The sequence below is a fragment of the Octodon degus genome, unplaced genomic scaffold (assembly GCF_000260255.1).
Source record: "Octodon degus isolate 3935 unplaced genomic scaffold, OctDeg1.0 scaffold00025, whole genome shotgun sequence".
NCBI lineage: Eukaryota > Metazoa > Chordata > Mammalia > Rodentia > Octodontidae > Octodon > Octodon degus.
Window position 1 is genome coordinate 1410104 of NW_004524601.1, and position 14098 is coordinate 1424201.

The 14098-nt window shown below is 46.8% G+C and overlaps 1 protein-coding gene across 2 annotated transcripts; it reads right to left on the bottom strand.

Moving 5' to 3' along the window:
* Positions 1-3167: 3167 nt before the first annotated feature.
* On the bottom strand, positions 3168-13921 carry Maip1 (matrix AAA peptidase interacting protein 1). Of its 2 annotated transcripts, none has more exons than XM_023712283.1 (5): positions 13435-13921; positions 7907-7978; positions 6787-6913; positions 5357-5458; positions 3168-3419 (listed from the first exon to the last, which is right to left on the bottom strand). In XM_023712283.1, exons 1-5 carry the CDS (start codon positions 13831-13833, stop codon positions 3391-3393), a joined length of 729 nt encoding a protein of 242 aa, XP_023568051.1. In that variant the 5' UTR covers positions 13834-13921; the 3' UTR covers positions 3168-3390. The 2 variants fall into 2 exon arrangements, with proteins under 2 accessions (XP_023568051.1, XP_004628717.1); XM_004628660.2 differs by having other exon boundaries at positions 5357-5504; positions 13435-13908.
* Between the last annotated feature and the right edge of the window lie 177 nt (positions 13922-14098).

Consider the following 14098-nt stretch of genomic DNA (forward strand, 5'->3'; position numbering starts at 1 on the left):
ATAAATATAATAAAATACAAAAAAACCCCAGACCATCCTGCTGTACCAGAGGGTGAGGGGTTGAATAGGTTTTCAAACAGGACTAAAGAGACATAACAGCCCAATATGATGTGTAAATTCTGAAGGGATTGCAGAGTCATTTTAAAAGACAACTGATGGAATTTTTAATGTAACAAATATTAGATAATATTATGCAATAATTGATGTTTTATGGCTCTACAGGATCTTTATTTGGGGGGGACACATACCGAGACATTGAGCACGTGTGGAGACAGAAGCCAAGCCGAGCATAATGCAGCACTGTGAGCACAACAGTGCCCAGAAGCCCTCCGCTCCCTGGGACTCGTGCTCTGTCCTGGTCATGTAGAAGAAGCTTGTCCTGTTCAACCTCCGGGCATCTCAGAGCCCACAAATGCTGTTCCTGAATAATAGGACTAAAGTCTTTGTGGAGAAAAAATTACTCTACACAGATGCTAATGAAGTTTAACAAAAACCTTGACAGGATCAAATGGAACATGTGACCCTAATCAGTGGGACATGAAGCAAGAACCTAGCTAAGTCAAACCAGGCCTAATTTCCAAATTCCTATTAGTAAAACAAGTGTTTTAAGCTAGTGAATTTTGTGTTTGTTGTGCCGCAGTCCACATCTGGAACAATCTTGCACACACAGGACACTGGTACATGCTCGACAATGACATAATCTTGTGCCTTAACGACTTCCGTTGCCACACCCTGCTCAGTGTTCATGAGGAGCGAAGCACTCTCCAAGGCTGAGGTGCAGCACACTGGCCTGGGCAGCCACGGCTCTCCCTGAGCCCATGCGGCTCGGCTGCCCACGTGGCAGCCCTTCCCGCTAGCTTCTGTGGCACTTTTAGCTGTATTCGAGCTCCCTTTGGTGGTGACCTTGCCTTCTCTCTAGGGCATCTCTTGGGGAATCTGGCTTGCCCACTGCGCAGTGACTTGAGACCGTGTGACTGCAATCATGATCCGGAGACCTGAACGGATTAAGAAAGGCCTGGCAGACCAGCCACACCCAGCCCTGGGGGGCTGGATGGCGGGCATGCAGGCCTGCAAGATGGGGACTCACCCGGACGTGGACAGCACCAGCTGCAGGCTTGCAGCCTGGATGAAAAGGAGGCAGGCTGCGTGCTCACTTGGGAACAGCTTCAGGCCAGCCATCACCTGTGCACGTTAATCTCCAGTCTCACCATGACTCCCATCAGTTCCCAGGCCTCTGCCCTTGTCCTGGAGTGGTACCCGCGATTCCTCCCACCCTGCCTCTGCCTCTTACGGCTGCGCAGCTACAGGTCTCCAGCTCTGCGGCCACAGATGGCTTGTACACCCTGCCAAACCACTGCGCATGTGTGCCACGGACCCTGTAAGCCAAGCCAGTGAGCCCCTTGTGTTAACTGCATATTTCTATTGATCCTGCTTCTTTAGAAGCCCTCCCTCACACAGACCGACTGCTTCTACTGAGAAAACACTAGGAATGCCACGTGGGCACCATACTCTTGCCCTGCTTTGCTGAGGTGCAGAGAACAAAACTACACGATTTGAAGGCATGGCCTCCCTATCCGGGAAAACTCTTCAATTGGAGACACATCGAGAATTAAGGCTGTGATCATTTTTTTGCTTTAGGTTTTAGTAAAACGTACCTCTCCATTTTATCTAAGATTAGGTGAAACTAACGAAAATAAGTATTAGATAGAATACAGATTATTCATAAAATGGAATACAGATTATTCATAAAAATAATCACTTCATCTTACTTTTCTGTAACTTTTCTTAGAAAACTTTTGCTTTGAAATTATTCTGGCCTTCTGAGAGCACTCACATGGCAAGAGGCATGTGTGGTCTCCCCAGTTACTACTTAGACTAAGTCTCCCCAAGGGCTGTCTTGGGGGTGCCCCATTATTGGGGAGACCACCTCACAGTGGGGATGGGGTGATGCATGCAGCGCTGGGTGTCTTCCATGGTTCTCGCCTTCCGCATCCAAGGGAGTCTCACCTACCTTCAGGCAGCAAAGTGCTTCTACACTGTCAGTATCAGCTGCTTAGGTCTGTGAGCCTCTCTAATCTGAATTTTGCACTACAATCACATGTGGCAGGAGGCAAGAGTAGAAGTTCACTTCCCACACGAACCTATAATTATCCCATTTATTGAAAAGACTTTTGCTTGCTGAATTTCTTGGTTCCACTGTCAAAGCTCAACTGTCCACGCCTGTGAGTCCATTTCGTCAGTCTGGAACAGTTCTTGAGACAACGCTGAGCAGCGAAAACTTCTCACTCTGAAAAGGCTCTTCCCACCTCTTTTCTTGAAGATTCCTTTTACTAAAGGTAGAATTCTCATCAACAGGTTATTTTTCTTTCAGCATTTAAAGATGTGACACTAACATCTCTCACTTGCAATCTGAGAAAAAAATATGCAGGCACTTCTTTGGTTTTGTTTTGGAGATGAGGTCTCGCTACACAGTTCAGGCTGGCCTCGCACATGGGATCCAGGTGCTGGTAGCACAGGCACCACAGGGTGGCCGCGCGCCGCCCTGACCCTGGTTCTTGTCCATGCGGTGTCCGGTCTGTCTGCTCCAGCTGCTCTGACGATCTGGCTGGCTTGAGTCATTTCATTATAATGCACCTTGACAAGACTGGGCTACCTCGAGTTTCCTGGATCTGGGGGTTTAGGGCTTTCATCATGAGGACATCCTTCGGCCTGCTTTTCTTAGGGCTCTATCTTTGTCTCCCTGCGCCAGCCTCTAGGACTCCAAATGCAAGCATGTCAGGCCCAGTGGTGCTTCCCACAGGCGGCTGAGGCAGCGCTTCCCCAGGACTTCTGCGTGCTGCAATCCCAAGAGCGCTCTCTGCATGGGTCAGCCAGCTGGAGGCCTGGCTACTCCTCCTCCAGCTAGTAACCCCAAGTATTGAAGAGCGCAGGTTTTTAAAAGCAAGTCTTACACATTTCTGGATTAATGGTGTGTGTTGGCCACAATAAAACCTTCAAGAATTGTTAACTTAAAGACATGTAAGTAGTTCAGTACCTTGTTAGGTCTAAAATACTAATTCATATGTGTGCAGACAGAATATTGGAAATAATACTAAATATGACACCAATAATGTGGTGGTGTTGTAGTTCTTTTTTCTTTATCCTCTATTAAAGAAGGTGGTAACAGATCTGTGGAAAATGCTTTATTGTACCATTCCAAAACAGTGTAAGGTGGATCTCAAACTAATACAAAAGTAATCCACAGACTTGATTAATTGAAGAACACATGATCCAAAGTGTTTCTTCCTTAGTTTTTCACAGCAGTTGCTAAAAGTCCATATGCTGTTTTTTCCAAGGAAGATTATTCGAGTAACTTTGAGTGTTCAAGCCGTGCAATGGTCCAGTCAGGCTTTACTCCTTGTGTGAACTCCCTCTGAAATCTAGCAAAAAACATTAGGAATAATGTGACTCTCACACTGGCCCAGTGTATTCCGGTTAAGTATGCAGACTGCAAGTATCAGAAGGATTTTTAACAGTAAGGTACTTTAATAATCAAAATTGAAAAAGGTTAATTTACCAATAAAATCACAAAATATACTCCTCAAAACCGAAGTCCATTCTGAGTTGAGCTTTGCTCTGGCAGTGCTGGGCACTAACAGGCCTGCACGTATGGAGCCAGTGCTGTCCTCTGAGCATGCTGCAGCCCCGCCTAGAGGTTCTCATGGGCTGATCTACATTCAAAGTCAGCCCCTTCTATGCAAAACCTGAAGGTGACGCTGTTATAAACACCTGCTAACAGACATGCTTAAGCCTAGTAAAAGAAGATATAAACTGCACCCTAGTAATCCAAACAGCACTTTCAGTATAAAAAATAGCACACAAGAAAAGCCCTTTTAAAGTGACACTGTTGCCACTTTAGTTACAAGTACTGGATTTGGTTTTTAAACCTTGAACTCAGTAAGATCAGTCTATTTGAGCTGCCCTAGGCCTTAGAAAAGGAAACATGGCAAGGCATAGTTCAGTGCTGATAATAATCTTTAATGTGAAGATGCCTTTAAAAAGCAGCAATCAAGGGCCAGGGAGCTAGCCCGGCAGCACAGGCGCCTGCCTAGCAAGCGCAAGGTCCTGAGTTTGATCCCTAGTACCAAAAGAAAAAGAGAGAGAGAGAGACAATCAACAGATTTAAACTAAATAAGTATTTAAATATGTAGCTATCTTGAATTAAAAGACAGCAAATTCTTTTTTTAAAAAATACCGTTCTTTGGAGGAATAAAAAAAAGTATATATAATTTCTTGTACTTTAGTGAAACAATTCATTTTCCTTTCTCGGTCATTTTTGGGATTTGTTACATTAAGCTAATTTCTAGAACTTTGGCAATGTCATATAATATTCCTTCTTAAAAATTATGTCTCCACTGAATTGTTCAGTTGTTCACTGTTCCAAAGTGTCTTTGCACAGAGATATGTTTTTACAAATTAATTTGCTAACTTCCTACTACAAGGACTGTGGGTGTACCCCGTCGGTACTGTATGAGTCCCTAATCCCTACAGAGTACTCGGCACACAGGCGACAGCGGGACATGGCCCTGTGCCGAGTGCTGACTGCCGCCCCATCCCGCGCTCTTCTGGAGTGTGGCCTTGCTGCTCGGTGGTCCACACGGCAGTGCTCTCAATTTCACTTTCCTCTTGGCTTCGAGGCTGGCCTGGAACATGCTACGAAGCCCAGGCTGGCCTTGAACTCACAACGATCCTCCCAGTGCTGAACTGCAGGCCTGCACCACCATGCCTGGCAGCAGCAGTCTCTTTCACACACTCTGGATGGTGTAGGCCCTGTGACTGCTGTGGCCAGAAGACGATGGTGGAAATGACACTGCTTAAACTCTAGGCATATCCCTGGACAGGCCTAGCAGCCTCCATTTCCTGCCTCCTGGCATCAAGTCACTGAGAGAAAAATGTCAAGAGCCCAAGCCACAAAAGGCGGTGACATAGAGGGAGGCATGGAGAAGCCACGGAGCACCAGGGACCACACCAGAGGGGAGAAGCCACCATAGAAATGGCTCCTCGTGCCCTGGTGAGGTGGAGAAAAGCCCAGAACTGAGCTCCTGCAGCAGCCAGAGGCAGGATGAGTGGCTGCTAGACTGGCCAGCACGTAAGGGTGGATGGTTACACAGCGACAGAGAGCCGAGCCCTACTAGAGTATTACCTCTTCCTAAGTTCTTAATACTTCTGTTTCACATCCAGTTTGTCTATGACCTTTCTCTTCATAAGTAACTTGTCAAATTTCCATCCTTTTCTTCCTAAAGCTCCCTTTCGTTTTCATTCCTCCACACTCTTCCATTCTCTGGAGGGAGGAAACAGCGACGCGCGTTACACTTACTCATAACTTGCACTAAGAAGCTGCTTAGTTTCCACATTCTGATCCCCCAGCTTAACTTGGAACACACTGGCTCCACGGACAGCCTCGCTGGGGATGTTGGCACTGGTTAGATACCAAAAGCACATCAGGATGTTAACAAACTTCCTTCCTTAGAGAAAAAACACACGCAAGAGTAAGTCACAGTGATCCATCGTGCACAGGGCCATGCTGCAATCAGCAATGTGCAGCAGCTGCACTGCTGCTAAGATCAAATCCTCTGCAGCTTACTAACAGCGCCTTTACTTGTGGAGCACACACTCTGCTACGTGTGCCACGTGGCTACTCTTGATTTACAGCCACTTTCTAAAACTGTAATAGTCTGACAACAGTTACTTACTGCAGTGACAGAAAGGAAAAAAGAACCAGTTCTGCTGGCAAGTACTTACCCCAGCTGCCCTCAGGAAGGCAGGCTTCTAGTCTATCCCACATGGTCCCCCTATGCCTAGCAATTCTGACAGCCTATGTAAAAGTAATTAATAACCACGGTGCTGAAAATATAAAGACATTTACAAATGTTTCAAAGTAATACATAATGGGAGGTTCTCTAACCATGGGTCCTCTATCATCACTGCCTGGAGAAATGTGACCATCAAGCTCGACTACATCAATGTGACCAGTTTGGGAACTGCGCAGAGAATTAAAACCCATTTCAGCTGTGTCTAGTGGGTCACAGAGGAGGGCTCTGGCACCATCCCTACCTAGTCTCTCACCCCTCCTCGGACCTGTCTCCCCACCCCCATCTACTTCCCAGCAGCCAGAACTGAAGCAGCTGTGATCCGCTGCTCCCTCCAGCCATGGGTTTGGGACATGATCCCCGAGATGAGATTTCTCCTCCTTTAAGTTGGGGGTATCAGGTTCTGTGTCAAGCAACACGAGAGCTGACACACATGAAGGATTAACATGTGCTACATGCCTGACACATAATGGTACAAGAGCTATGTATTCACAACCCATAGCTCTATCAATCAATGTACCAAGAGGAACATACACATTGCACAAAAAAGTAGATAACCACTAAAATTCTTTCTAACTTTTGTGTTTAGCCCCAAAACCAATCTATACTGGTTTTCTTTCACTCGTTACTCCTTCCATAGATTATGCAGCTCAAAATTTAAAATGCTCAAGTATCTCCTTCTAACATGTTCAATGTGAGGTCTGGGAGCAGCCTGTCCTGAGAAAACTACTTCAACCAGCACGCAGGGTCTCTCTCCTGTGTGGGGACAGCGCAGTACACAGAGGGTCTGAACATCAGGGCCACTGCCACATACCCCGCCCTCAGAGAAAAACCTGTCCTCTCCTCTGAAGTGCTGTGAGCACTGGCCTGGGCAGGGAGGACGCACAGCCTGCTCACTGGGGGCTCTGGTCACTCAACAGCTGACTGCGCACATTACCTTTCTCATCGTAGTAAATGGAGATGTCCCCTGTTGACGTGTAGACAATCTCATCTAAGTCGGCAGCAAGCGCACTTCTGTGGTCATCAGGCAGTGATGTAACCTTTTCTTTCAATATAGGCAGCACCTAAGGTTAGAGAAACAAATGGTTAGTCACCAACTAAGCCTTTCAAAGTACTGAAAATAATGATCTTTACCAGGGAATGAATTTTTCTAAGTCTACTTTTAAATTTACTACACTGTCTTCTCAACTTCAAAGATAAGGTAATTCACATAGGTAATTCCTAATAGAGCATTATATATGGGCCAGCCAGATAGCTCATCAGACTAAAGTGCCTGCTTCAGCAGAGCACAGCAACCAGGGTTTGATCCCTGGCCTGCCATGCTGGCCCTGCCCCTGGAGCGTGCTGAGACAGTGACTGAGATGGTGTGATGGCGTGCACCTGTAATCCCAGCACTCGGGAGGCTGAAAACAGGAGAATCATTATGATTCCTGTAGTGAGACCCTGTACACCCTGTCCTAAATTCACAAAAAATAAAAACATTATATGTAAGAGCAACTGAAAGTAGCATATTTACTTAAATCTGCAGTAGCTAGACTCATTCCAGCTCTTACATAGCACAAAGTGCTCAAGCAGACTGTACTTCAGCCACTGGTATGCACACACTATTTTAAAGCAAAAATCAGAATATACACCTTCTTCTGCAAGAAAGCTATGTACTTTAGCTTTCTTGCAGAAGGGACATAAAGAAATGCAAAGACATGAACCTGCAAGACAGAGAAACCTTGGGAGAGCCACGCATCTGATACCTTAATACTGAAATCTTATGTACTTTAGCTTTCTTGCAGAAGAAGGTGTATATTCTGATTTTGAAGGTGTACATTCTTATTTTGAAAGGAAAAAGTATTCTTTAAGTCAGGAATGATGGTACATGCCACCCCATCTTCTTGGGAAGCTATGGAGGAAGATGGCTACATCAAGGTCAACCTAGACCACTTAGTAAGGCTGTCTCAAAATTAAAAAAAAACAAAAGGACAGAGTTCAGTGGTATAGTGTTTGCCCAGCATGCACAAGGCCCTGGGTTCAATCACAAGTAAAGGGGGGAAAGTATACTGTACCTCTTTGGCCACAAGTTCTTCCAGTAGATCAAATTTACATTGTGACAGCAATTTGGACACATGAGCAAAAGCCTTGAAAAAAATAGGAGGAAGGGAACAATTATTTCAAAATATTATACAAAATGCCATGCAATGCTGTCATGGTTTGGGGTTTTTGCAAGGGGAACAATAGAATACAGGACACATTTCATAATAGTAGTTTATAAGGAATCACCTAAGAATCATAGACAAGTACAGGAAATCTATCCACATACTAAATACTAAAGAACTCTCTGTGCCAGATAGGTCCAAAGGTCAGTGATGGAAGCTACGAAGTCTATGCCAGCAGGATGAAGGATCTGTGCTAGCAGGCTGAGGGTTCTGAACTGGAGCAACGCTCAAGGTAAGCACCAGAGCTCCCCCAAAAGTATCACATCCTCAGTAACAGTGAGGACCTGGGCTCCCTCAGCGATGGGGAAAGCCAAGTTCCTACTGGGAAAGCCAACATAACAAGCTTCTTCACGAGGCTGAGCAGTGCACCATCTTCCCCTCTGGAGCCAGGAAGTGATGCTAAGGATGAGGACCAGAGCTCCTCCCAAGTTCATCGGGAAAGCCAGCACAACAAGGTCCTCCAGCAGAACAGCCCAAGAGAACTAGCAGCTTCCAACAGCTTCAACAGCTTCTCTAAACAGCATCCCCAACAGCATTTTTTGGCAGCTTCTCCAGTTCTGCCTCTTATGCTGCTGGCAATAATTCTCAGGTAGGCCTCCTGCACCAGGCACTATGACAGTTTAATTCAGCTGGGTATAATAAGCTGACTACTAGTTTGAAATAACAAGTGTTAAAACTTAAATGGCCAAATGTAACGAAGACTATTTTAGAGCAAAGGTGATAAATAACGTCAAGTACTAATGCACCAATGTTAGCTGAGACTCCTTTGAAGTTAGCTGACATTTCTTAGGAAGGTCTCTCCACATACAGAGCATTGCTAATTATCTACTCTTGGAATCTGGGAAATAACAGTATGGAATATACAGCAGATCAGTAGATGCTTCAATGAAAAATATATATTCTTTCATACATTGTTTCAAAATAATGATAAATCATTAACTAACCTATGGCCCACCTCTTAAGTATAGGTATCAGTTAGGAAGCAGGAGACTATCTAGACCAGCAGTGGTGAACCTATGGCACGCTGCTGCAGCAGGACATTTGGATCGTGAAAGTTCTGAAAGGCTCACCATCGCTGGGCTAGGCTGAATTGGGAGTCTGGGCTGCAGTCTGTGTCTCATTAAGAGAGACAGCTATGTTTGAGAAAGTGGGGAAAAAGAGAAGTTTATAGTTCAAAATAGGGAATTCCCCACTTTGAAGTGAGGTCACATTTTAAAGAGGATCTTGCACATTCATAGCAATGAGAAACAAACTATAAATTAAGATCCCAACTTTCAGGAGGGGAGGAAGAAAAGTCTACTGACAAATTCAAGAAACAAGACAGGATTAAGAACAAGATGATGAACTGGGGGCGTGCAGAAGATCCACCTACCTCCTTTCCTGGTAGGGCCACGAAAGGCTTCTTAAAGAAAGTAACACCTAAGCAGGAAACCAAAGTACTGGCAGGAGAAAGGAGGTGCAGTCAGCGGACACAGCACAATGCTATGGGCTGAACTGTGCCACCCAGCCCCATGGCTGCCCTGCCCTCCAGTATCTTGGAATGCAATTGCATTGGGAGATACAGCCTTTAAAGAAATGATTAAGTTAGAGTGAGCTTATTGCAGGGGTCCCCAATCCAATGTGACTGGTGTCCTTGTAAGAAGGGCACAGGGACACGAAGAAATGCAAAGACATGAACCTGCAAGATAGAAAAGCCTTGGGAGAAACCCATGCATCTGATACCTTAATGCTGAAGCCCTATTTAAGACAGTCTGTGGGGCTCTGCTAAACAGCCCTAGTAACAACACAATAATGAAGATGAATCTGAGATACTGCAGACACCCAAATGGATTCAAGGACTCTTTGTACAAAAACACTTTAGAGGCTCCCAGGGCTTGGAGATACTGTGTGTCCTGGTAAGCTTTCTATCTTATGTGGGAGATAGACAATAATTTGGGCAAAAGAAATGACCAAAACTATCATGTTGATACCCAACCATCAGTCCCACATTTGTGACAAGGGGGCGGAGCCTGAGCGCAGTATCCTGAAGAGCACCAAGGAACCATTAAGAACCTGCCCTTGCACAGGGAAAGCTAAAATGTACAAGAAGGTTAGAAGAAAACAGGAACTTAAGGGCCACAGTAGATGATGCCACATCAAATGCACTGACCAGCTGCAAGTAGGTTCCGTGGGGCCATCTATTCCCCTATTCACTATTAGGTATGAGGCTATGCAGTCAAGCAGGCCAGGCATTCTGATGCAAGTATAAGATTTATTGGGGGCATCCAGCAGGCTGGCCATCTAGCAGACCAAGACAGCAGCCAATGAAGGGGGGACAGGAGACTTTATAGGATCTTTTAGGGAGGGTGATCACGGGCTGGAACAGCTGAGGGAGCGCTAATCTTGGCAGGCTACCTGGTCTGTGGGGGACTTTTAATGTGAACAAAGGAGATTTTTGTGGTTGTTTGCACAGGTCAAAGTCAGGTGGACCTGTTTTTGGTTTTGGGTTTGACTCTGCATGGGGCCAAGGGGGAGAGAGTTTGGGGGCAGGGTGTCTGGGAAGCCAAGAGGGAGAGTGCTTGGGGCAAGGCACCTGGGAAACTTTGAATCCTGACCTGTCACTCACAAGACAGGTGCTCTACGAGACTGTCTCAGTCTCTGGTGACCCTGGCAGACTAAGCTTGCTCATGGTCTCAGGACAAGTCCCAGGACAGTGTGCCCTGGCCACGCACCATGATCAGTCACTTCCTTTCTGGAGCTTAGTTTCCTCGCTTGCTTTGCAGTTCTCACGAGGACATGTGTGCAGTACACAGTGCCTGCACTCCTGCGTGGGGCTGCCACCAGCACAGGACACACCCAGTGCCACTTGCACCCTCTTCTCTCACCGTCCCTTCTCAGAAGGATCTTTCCTCCTGCTGCCTATTGCTCTCTTCTATTTTGCTATTTGTTTATACTTTGGGTTTCTCACAAAAAGGAACATGTGATACTTAAGCTTGTGTGTCTGGTTCATGTCACAAAACACTGTAGTCTTTAAGGTGCATCCACTTTACCACAAATACCTTAAGTTTATCTTCTTTGTGGCAGGTACTGCTCTATTACATGTAAATGTCACATTTCCTTTAGCCATGTATCACTGAGGGACACTTATGCCGCTTCCAAGTCTAGCTACTGAGTTGTACCACTATAAACAAGGGCGTACACAGGTCACTATAGTACTACTACATTTGCCCCGGCTACTTCTTTTCTAGGTGTTTTCCAAAAGGTTAAAGTTTCATCACTTATAAAGGAGGATCGCACTAGAAAATATTTATGCTATATGATTAAAATAAAAATCCGAACGAATATGGCCTAATTCAGGGGTAGTGAACCAATAGCATGCATGCTATTGTGCTTGTAAGACAACAGATGTTTACATAGGCATTTTTTTCTACACTCAAACCCTAGATTTAATTGGAGTACTGGCACTTGGTGATAAGTAAGTGGGTTTTAGCCCACAATTTGTAAGTATCTGAAAAGTTTACCACTACTGCTGCATCTGATATTCACAACACAAAGCAGTACTACACTTCTGGGAGATCAGCCAAAGGAAAAAGGGAGAATGGAGTTCACAAAGTAGACAAACTAGCTGATCTACACTCAATTATTCCCAAACCCTAAAATTATACACACAAAATGCAATGTATGATTGCACTGTAACATGGAAGACTTTATAAAAGGCCACGTCCTTTTTATAAAAACACAGGCATTGTATAGATGTTGAAGAACAGATATGGGTGATCTGCAGGGTATAAGTGCAGGAGCCACAGGTTGAAGGGAATCATTAACTAGGGAGTAGAGCTGATCCCTTTTTTTTCAAAGTGAGAATGGTTACTTGAACCTAAAATATTAAACGGTAAGCAAAAAAAAAAAAAAAAAAAAAAAAAAAAACCATACAGGTTGCATTATGAAGGAGGGAAGGTCAGAAAGGGATTTAAAAAGGCCTTCAACTCCTCTGGTGTTGAGAAATGAGACTTGTGGCTTGATTCCTGAAGCTCACGGTGGGGAGACAATCTCATTCCTTGCTGACACAAAAACGTGCTGAGACAGTCATATTTGTACACATGATCAGATGGACACACAGCAGCCCGCGGAGAGCAGCCGACCACACCAGTCGACCTCTACGTGGGCATCTGATGGGAGCAGAGGTTTGCCTGCCATCATGCTGTGGAGTTCAGCACACTCACCAAGTTATAGTTGGATTTATAATAAAGAACTGACACAGAAATTGGCACTGAATGCATAAAGTTTAAAACATAACTAACAGGTCACATGAATGTAAGTGACTGTGGTTTCAGAAAGAAATGAATCAATCAGGAGTAGAAATCCTGATATCAGCACAGTCAACCATAAAACAATCACCGTGATGACAAAGTTTATCCAGGCAGTAACTGCTAAATAAGCTACGACTTCTACTTTTAAATCAATAGTTCTGTACTGTTTGGAAATGAAGAACTCTTCAAAAAGAGAGTCAAAAAAAAAAAAAAAAAAAAGATTTAAGCCAGGTGTGGCTGTGGACAGAGGCTGATGCTGGAGGAACGCATGTTCTGGTCCACCCTGGACAATTTGGCGAGACCCAGTATCAAAATAAGAATCTCGGGACCAGGGAGATAGCTCAGTAGAATAAGCGCTTCCCTGGCAAGGGCAAGGGCCTGAGTTCAATCCCCAGCTCGGCAAAAACCGAACCGAACCGAACCGAACCGAACCGAACCAAACCAAACCAAACCAAACCAAACCAAACCAAACCAAACCAAACCAAACCTTAAAAAGGGTTGGGGTTGTAGCTCAATATGAATGTCCTGGGGTCAATTTCACAGCACGCGCACACGCACACACATTTAAGAGGAAGAGAAAAGAAAGGTAGAGAAGTTTTGATGCCCTTTTACCCTAGAAAATACGTGCACGCACATAATCTCCAAATAACCTCTAGATTCAAAGTGACCATCGCATGCCACTAGCCGTTCAGAGCTGTAACTGGTAAACCTACAGGAAATGTTTTCTCCGGGTCCTCTGCTTATTATCGGTGACTGGTCCGGGAGTCCCAGCAAACTACCAAAGCAGGCTGGGCTGCTCCGTCTTCGGGAGAGGGTGGGGCCGTCAGCCCGCCGGGAGTTCTGCCTTTGTACCGGAGACCTGACGGTGCTTTGAAACGTTACCTCGTGCCTCACCAAAATCCCGTCTCAATTTATCCAACACATATCTAGGAGTCCCCACGATGCGTCACGTATTGGCGTCTCCCCTGTGCAGACTGGGGAAACGCCACAAAAAGGCCGGATAGCTTCCATGTGGCAGGAACGGGCTTTGAACCGTTTGATCCAAAACCTGGAGCGGATGGGAAACAAACAGCCGAGCGCCCGGCCTACCTGCCGGGCCGCCGCCGAGAACTCGGCGATGCTGAACTCGCGGTCGAAGTAGGCCCAGATGAGGAAGGCGAGCACGCGGGTGCGCACCCAGGTGACGGGGTTGGAGAAGCCCAGGACGATCATCCTGCTAGCCGCCGGGCGCTGCCCGTCGCTGCTGTACCCGCGCCGGGGACCCGCGGGGCCGGCGGCCAGGGATGCGGGGACCCCCGGGGCGGGCCAGAGCCCCAGGCGGCGCGGACACAGCGCCGCCCCCGAGCCGAGGCGGCGGCGGCACGAGCAGCAGAGCCCGGCCCACAGCGGCCTCAGAGGGGCCGCCCCGGGGTTCCGCAATCCGGCGGCCCCGCCGGGGAGCAACCGGGTGAGGAGCTGACGCGGGAGCAGACGAGAGGCCAGCGCCATGCTCGTGACCTTTCACCCCGAGAGCTTGGCATCATCGAAAGCGAGCCGGACGGAAGCAACGGCGGGGCTGGAAGAAAGGGACCGGAGAGACGCTGAATGGGCCGGCTGCTGCCACCCCTGGCGAGCCCGCCGGTCGCCCCGGCCATCGGAGGTCAGCGCGTCCTGCGCCGCGCGCCCAGGCCCAGCCGCGCCCTGCCCGGCCCGGCCCTGCCCGGCCCAGCCCGGCCCAGCCGGGCTCTGCGGACCTTCGCTCCCGGCGGTGTTT

Coding starts and splice junctions, on each gene's coding strand:
- Maip1 (XM_004628660.2), bottom strand. CDS start 13,833: ATGGCGCTGGCCTCTCGTCTGCTCCCGCGTCAGCTCCTCACCCGGTTG. Junction 7,979..13,434: donor TCTCGGCGGCGGCCCGGCAG/GTAGGCCGGGCG, acceptor ATTTTTTTCAAG/GCTTTTGCTCATGTGTCCAA. Junction 6,914..7,906: donor AAGAACTTGTGGCCAAAGAG/GTACAGTATACT, acceptor CTCTAACCTTAG/GTGCTGCCTATATTGAAAGA.